At 39.9% G+C, this 8,047-nt stretch overlaps 1 protein-coding gene across 1 annotated transcript; it reads right to left on the minus strand.

The window, feature by feature from the left end:
* Positions 1–1,014: 1,014 nt before the first annotated feature.
* On the minus strand, positions 1,015–7,647 carry LOC139731330 (DNA damage-inducible transcript 4-like protein). The gene is made up of 2 exons (XM_071642223.1): positions 7,175–7,647; positions 1,015–4,008 (listed from the first exon to the last, which is right to left on the minus strand). Exons 1-2 carry the CDS (start codon positions 7,323–7,325, stop codon positions 3,539–3,541), a joined length of 621 nt encoding a protein of 206 aa, XP_071498324.1. The 5' UTR covers positions 7,326–7,647; the 3' UTR covers positions 1,015–3,538.
* Between the last annotated feature and the right edge of the window lie 400 nt (positions 7,648–8,047).

The raw sequence follows: 8,047 nt of genomic DNA on the forward strand, positions 1-8,047 counted from the left end.
GATGAAAATTAGTTTTGAAATGGCTGAGATATCCAAAATAGAGCGAGATCGCTGTGCTTCCCCTTTTTTTTTTTTTTTTTTTTTTTTTGATATCTCACCCATTTCGGAACCAATTTTCATCAAATAAACTTTGAATTCCTCTTAGACCTGTATGCTTTATAACATTCGTAAAGTTGTTACTACGTATATCTCGCAAAAAGTGAAAAAGCTAAATTCTCACCTCAACCAACACTATACCATCCCTTTAATCCTGGAATGGTTCAACGCTCGAAAACCGCAAAAGCTGACCAACGTCCTTGAGTAATCGCGGATATATATCACACTCATCTGATTTGCAATCACTGAAACGACTTCCTTTAGTCCAGTCATACTACTGTAGTTGTCCAAACAAAAGGAAATACATGAGCACTGTGAAACCTACAGCTGACCCCATATTCCTGATTTATCTCTTTTCCGTTTTTATTTTTATTTTTACAATGACACGTCATACGTTTCTATTGTGGGTTTGCATGGTATGTACTGTATCAAAAAGGCTATGAGTGAAGTTTTTGCAATTAGGTAATAATATTATTGTGTGCACATTGTGGGGAGGAACACCAAAGGGAATGGATATGCAGTTTGCACACTGAATGAATGAATGAATGTAAGTCAGTGTAGGTTTCTCTGTAACACATGATTTCTGACGTCGAGACAGGGCTATACCGGTATACCAGGATAATAATGTTGATACTTGACGTATTATACGATAAGAAAATGTTACTTTCCCAAGAGGGCACATCACATGGCGTTTGGACAGAGTGCACTGCACTCTCGAATTAGTGGGCGATACTTCCTTTCACAATGTAAGCTCATTTAAAACGTGGAACTCATAAGGCGAAATACAATTTACCGGGGACTTCACGCAGAACAATGTAATGTACGTACATTGTATTCTGTCCTAATGAAAATTTGTTCTGTTAGTCATCTACCGGACACACTCAATAGACAAACAGCCAACAGACACACACACACACAGACACAAACACCACGAGCTGCTTTTCATTCCATTTGACCAATACCCTACTAAAAATCAGTTTTTCTCATTTCATCGCCCATCAAATCTGCATTCAAATTTGGGGGAATGGAACGAAAGTTGAAGACATCGTCATATTTACCGCACACGTTTTAAGCGAAGTACTAATAATATATTCAGGTGACGAGTATGGTATTTCTGGCATAAATTGTTTTACGAATAGAGTTGACTGTTTTAAAAAGAATACACATATATATGCACACAAACATGACCCAACTATGCACAATACAGACACTGCCACATACATGTACATTCATCTCTTTCCTCTTCATACAAGACCACTGTTCCGATCGGATGATATGACTTCCCCCATTATTTGTACCTAATCACCATTGAAAATTTGACACTTTAACTCACTGTCCAAGATAATGATGTACCCAATGTGATGAGAGCATACACGAACCCTACATTGTATGTAGCTGTTGCTTTACATTATAGTGTACTTGGGAACCTGTTGTTTACTAGAGCCAAATACACAGTAAAAAGGTGAATAAAAAACAGAAGACAATTCATATCAAGTTGATCCATTTTTATTGCATATCTTGAAACATAGCATGTCAGGTGTTCAGTTTTCACTCGTCTGAGAAATATATCTAAAATGAAAAAAAAAAGAAGGAAAAGTGTTGCATCACAGTACAATTTCATCTCAAACATTCATCAGTAGCATGGAGACGGTGTACATCAACTTTGTAGGCAGGACAAACAGGTAACATGAGCAGCATTTGGTAATGAAGGGATCTGAATATTTCAGTAAAACTGAAGCACAAATATCAAATAAATAAAAATGATGTGTAGTCATTTATCACACTGCACTTCTCTCTGGCCTACTGGGCATATGAAACATTCACTATGCCATTCAGAGGAAGCCTACCATGCAGTCTTTCATGTGCAACAAGACAAGGGAGGCTAGGGATAAAATCAGTAGCACATGAGAGAAAAAAAAATATAAATACTATGGACTTTTCTCAAATAAGATAAAATAATGTTTTGCTTTCTTAATTTGGTGTTGATATATCTAGTAATGGTGTATTGTACCTCATAATAATAATAATAATAATAATAATAAACACTGAAAGCTAAACCCTGGTAACAAGTGACTTGAGGTAACAGTCTATGCCAATGAGAGACAAATATTTACTGGCAGTCTTTTAGTGTATAGGACTGAAAGTTAAATCAAAACATAAATGAATGGTACATGTACTGTACAATTTGTATTTGGATGAATGACTACAGTTTCAGTTTCTTTGTTTTGCATTAACTCCCCTTGCTGAAAATCGTGCTAGAACTGATGAACTTTTAGCTTTCAAATTCATCCATAAACACAGAAAAAAAAAGTGACAAAAAATCTAGACTCATTCTCTGCGAGCAGATGTCCTGTGTTTAAACATTGCTATACATACATCAGGGGAAAGTGGTGTGCTTACTACAGTGTAGTAACTGCTATCAAACATGTGTGGATGATAACACTGACTGCACCAGGCAATCAGTGGCAGCATTCATTGTGATTACTATTGGGAAAAAAGAGATCCTTAAATTTGATGCAGATTGGTAAACATATCATACTACATATCTAAACAATTCGATGGAACAGCACTAAAGTAACAAATTTTTCCTTGCTCTGTGTAATGACTTTTCTTTTTTTTTCAATCTACAGGAGCAAAGAAACTGGGTGAGGGCATCACTTTTTGAGCCTCCATTTGTTTGCACATAGTCAAGAAAAGCAGCACACCATTTTGACAATACGACCTTGTGTACCTTAAGTAAAATACTTGCGTCATAACTGGATCAGGGTACTGGCAATACCCTTTGCATGCTTCATACTCTTGTCTTGGTGTCAACTGGCATATGAAACAACTCCAGTAACATAGCTAATTTGAAGCAGGTTACATACATTGTATTAACATTGATCTCTGGGTATTTGCCTGAAAAGAAGCTTGGAGCATGAGCCTCTTCCTACTCTGGTCCTATTGTTTGGTGTATTCAGATGAATCTAGAATAACCCTGTGTATTTCTCGGCACTCTTGTCTTATCAGCCATTGCACCGATCCAACAATGTGCAGCACTGAATACAAAAACAATAGTAATCAGGCAATCAAAATGAATACAGGTACACATGCAATGTAAATATGAAATGGCTGTTTATCTTGCTCCCATTCACCATTTACCTAAACGTTTTCGACAGTGGAATGAAAGAAAAACAAAATCATGATTGCCTTTAGAGGGAGCACCATACAAAAGATAGCAATGAACATGATACCAATGTGCACAAGATTTCAGGTGGAAAAAGGTTAAGTTTTCTTTTTCCTTAGCAAGTGCATGCCCAGTACACAATTACTATGGGAAGATACATGGAAGTTTCTGTTGACAAAATGGGTAAGGTACAAAATATTGCAATCGACACAGAAGTTCTGGAAAAACCAAACTTTGACAAAAAAAAATATCAGTCTTTAGATGAGCCAACTTAAGCTAAGATCCTTCCTTTATTGAAAGACTGCTATTCCGCCTGTACAGCTTGGTCTTCACAAGTTTATAACATGATTTCAGCACAGTTTGTTCCCCAGAGTTCCTCAGCACTGATTGCATTTTTGACAAAAACCACCTTGGCGAGTCCCTTCCAAGAATGACAGTGATCTCAAAAGTCGTTACTGTGTCTGGATCTACAGCGACACGTCCAAAGCGTTTGCATATGTTCCCATCCTCGTACACAATGTCCAATGAGCATCCACGAACGCCACACGGCTCCTCGCGTGCCATGATGAGAACGTCTCTAGCAACGTGGTCAGGCAGGTTGCTTGGGATTAGGAGTTTTCCGCTGAATTCCCTTGAATCTTTGGCTTTCCTCAGCGTGTTGAGCACCAGATGTGACACAAACTGAGCCATCTTTGTATCGTTGTCTCCATCTTCGTAATTGCCGCACTGATCCACAGCATTGTCATCTATCAAGAAAAAGAAAGTTGGAAATGATTAATTCGCAAACAATATTCTTAATTCAGAATCATAACATTCACAAAGTTCTGCAGCAATCAAAGAAGAGATGGGAAAAATACAATGTTCATAACCTCAAGGTGACTTTCAGATAGAGTGGTCAAGTGTGATCCTACACAGTGAAGGACAAAGTAGCCACAGGGTGCTGAAGGACAAAGCCAGGGACAAGGGATGGTCAGTCATCCATGCAGTCCAGTGTCCAGTGAGGGGTAGGCATGAATGACACCTTGGCAAAAGCCTAAAGGCTGGACTGACATTGTTTTCCCCAGACCTCAGAGGACAATGAGGATCACTTTGTTACTTTTCCTAGAAGGTTGCTGACAGAGAGGATTACTGAGAAGACAGCAGGCCTGTTGGTAGGCCTATGAAAGAATTGAGGAAGAGGGTAGACAAAGCATTACAACTTTGCTTAAGGTTCTTAAATAGCCCTTTATAAATTCTTGCCAAGACCTGCCCTGCACCTCATCTCAAGTGCCCATGGAGGTTTCATGTGGTTGCCAATAAAAATAGTTGAGCGAATTACAAGTGCAATAGTGCTGTGAATCTACAAGTAGGCCTACAGTACTCAAACGGCTAAATACACTACATGGAACAAATAAAGCACCCTTTTTTTAGACACAACACAGAGGGTCCATGAAAAATATAGAATTCCCTTATTGTGCCAAATATCGAATTTGATGTACCAGAATAACTTTCTCAATTTCCCTGCTGTGTCTATACAAAATGCAAGAAATGCGCACAACCCTGTATTCTGAGCTCATTGCCTCAAGTGCATGCTCATGAGCCTGAGACCACTTGAACAGCTGTGAGAGCCCCTACCCTGGATGCCGTCCCAATCGACAGGGGTCAGGGAGAGAGCTCACATATCGAGAGCGCACCCTTCATGAATATGTATAAACCACTCCTACGAGTCAGCCAATCGTGTCGACCTAGTAACAATACTGTACCACCTGCCATTGGTTGGACTTCTCGTCCCAATCAGTTATTCACGCTTATTGAGAGATAGAAAGAAAGTACGAGAAAGAGAGGGAGTGTGTGTGTGTGTGTGTGTGTGTTGTGTTGTGTGAGAGATGGGGAGAGAGGGGGAAAAGAAGCCCAGGGTAAGGGGGCAGCTGAGCTCGGCTGAGGAAGGGACGTAAGAAAGCAAAGCCTGAAAATAGCGAAGAACCACAAACTCTGCGCATGTTTCCCGTTTCATAAGATCCTGTACAAGAAGTAATATCCTTGGCAAGGAGCAGTAAATATTGAAGTATTCAGGGACGACAGCAAAAGAACATTAACGGCTCAAAGAAGATTCTAGTCTTCAGCATCAAAATGTATGACACAATCATTAGCATGTTCTCTCTGACCATACAAATGTAAACATTTCAATTTCAGTTGTGAAAAAATACACTGTAAATAAATTGTAGTATGCATGGAACTACATATGCACGTATCAAACCATTGCTGACAGCCACTTTTAACATCCCCCCCCCCCCCCCCCCGTCCAGCAGACAAGGTATGGAAAGTTGGTGATTTCTGGAGTGCAGCATGGTCTAATGGTACAATCCTATAATAAGAGTACACAAAACTTGGTAATGGCATGTATTGTTGCATTCCGTTTCATTTCATTTTTTAAAACAAGTCATCAAGACAAAATGTAAATAATTATTAAAAAGAGGGTAAGCCCATACCGCTCATTCCTACTGATGTTGCAATGTATAGAATGACGAATCCTATTGTGTTCTCAGCCGTGCGTAATGACAATAGAAAAATCCCAAAAGGGTAAGAACTGGAGCCCTGGGTGTTTGCGAAGACTACGGGTGGATGCGCAGCATGGATCCAGGGGGGCAAACATGGTACATGCACTCAAAATCGGCCATGCACGTGACAGCTCACGCACTGCGCCTGTATAGCATTCTGAGCCCCACTCAATATGACTCACTTTAGACCAACAATGCACAGAGAACAAGGGTAGTTTCATTCTCATCTTCTTTATTGTGCAACTGAAACCGCACAATTTTCCTACAACTCTGCTATCTCAAACGCAACCTCAGCATCCACAATTATTATGCACTAACTACTAAGTAAACAGCAGGAAGATGAAATAAAAACTGGACATCATTGGTACAAGACTCGGCTCAGAATCCTTGGAAAAGAGTCAAATAGCATAGACACAACAATCCATGGCACTCCTCTCAAATATTTTATATCATTTATCTAGTTGGGGCATTAGGCATGATTAATATTTCTTAATACAGTTGTACTGGGTTTTTGTGTCGAGGGCCTATAAAAGAAATATAAACAAGTAAATTTAGCACTGCCATGCCACTAAGCAATTAATATGAGCATACCTAGTCACTATCGACAGTTAGCCCTTTACTATGAAGCTTTTATTCATTTAAAAGCATTTTTCATAAATAAACAGATCAAGCATCTAGACAAATAAATGAATGAATGATAATAAAATCATAAATGGAATAGATTCCTCAAAAAAAAAAAAAATGGTCAGCCACCTAGATTCGACCCCAGACAAAACTGGGGATATACTTGGAGTGCAGATTGAATGCGAAATACTGATACAAAATAGTGTGGCCAAGTTCCAAGATCGTGTTCATGTCTTCTTGTATTTTGAAAGAACGGGAATTCCTGGTGATAACTTTGGTGGAAATGTGAACAATGACCAGGAAAACACAGAATACTAGTAATTTATCCACAGTGACATAAATTTACATCTTGTAATTTAGTTCTTGAGGCAAAGACAGTAAATGGCACTACACAAAGCTTACTGCAGCAGACGACCACATTTTACATACAGTATGTCTACATGAGGGCAGAGTACACCGAGTTCTACTGTGTGATATTGTGCAATAATTTGAGGTAAATTACGCAGATGACCAGCTGATCACGAAGGAGTGACTCATTTAGTGGTTGAAGTACACATGGCATGGACGTGCACGGCGTAGGGTGGTAAGGAAAAAGGCGAAGTGCACACGTGTGTACATGTACGTACGCTAAGCTTGCAATGTACAGAAGGCTGTATAAACTATGGCTGTACTGTAACGTGTGAATTACCACTTGGTACTAATGGCCAGGGTTCGTGTGATGAATAACGGTTTGAATAATAAAGAATCTTACCAAGTAAGTTGATGTTGTTACGAACACTTTCGATGATGTTCACAGATCTGCGGAACCTCGGGTATTCTTGCAGGTCTAACATTTCGTCGAAGTTTTCACTTGCAGGAGTATTATCCACAGACAGAAGACGAGGCATGAATCTCCGAGGCATGAACCTCCGTAGAGCTGGCGGGAGTTAACGTACAGTAGTCAGTCAAAAAAGTTCTCTTTCGCGTCACGCTTGGCCTCCGTTTACGATCCAAATGAATACTGAAGTTCTGTGCAATTTGATCTTCTGACTGTCAGAAACTACAAATTCATATACTCAGTAAAGTTCGTGAGACAAGCAGATTTTGGCCACCATTCGCACTCCTCCCTCCGCGACGACAACCCGTTCGACTGCGAGCAGACAGTCCACCAGTGAATGGAAAGCTACGTGCAGCAGGCAACTGGCTAGCTGTGGTGTACAGACAGCTGATTGTCTAAGCACCTCACACAGCTGCACAGCTGATCTGAGTATTTATGCATGCAGGACGAGCAGTCTGATTTGCATATTCCTTATTTGGGAGAAGCACTGTTGGCAAGGTCATAACTAGCCAATCACAGGAGGAGACAACAGGATTCGCGAAAAACAAGTGAGCTCGGCTACGTGCAGTTTGTCGGGGGTTGCGGTGTACAGTATACTTTTAACAGAAGGGGCAAAAAAGCTTTGTGAAAGGACCTTCTTTCGCCATCGTTCGCGTTCTGAAATCGCAATTTCTTGAGCTGCAGAAGTTTGGTTCTTGTCTTCATTTACATTCTCATGCATATGAAAAGACCTGGCAATTGCATTAAAAAGTGAGAACAATATTATTTTATCTTGTGGTGATCGAAAATGAAAGACATTGTTGTCAG

The sequence above is a fragment of the Diadema antillarum genome, unplaced genomic scaffold (assembly GCF_040938485.1).
Source record: "Diadema antillarum isolate AM-2024a unplaced genomic scaffold, OU_Dant_1.0 seq00000368_RagTag, whole genome shotgun sequence".
Taxonomy (NCBI): Eukaryota; Metazoa; Echinodermata; class Echinoidea; order Diadematoida; family Diadematidae; genus Diadema; species Diadema antillarum.

Bases quoted from the DNA above. Each gene is read 5' to 3' on its own strand.
- LOC139731330 (XM_071642223.1), bottom strand. From the start codon at position 7,325: ATGCCTCGGAGATTCATGCCTCGTCTTCTGTCTGTGGATAATACTCCT. The intron at 4,009-7,174 runs GTAAGATTCTTT...TTTTCTTGATAG, and splicing joins TAACAACATCAACTTACTTG to ATGACAATGCTGTGGATCAG.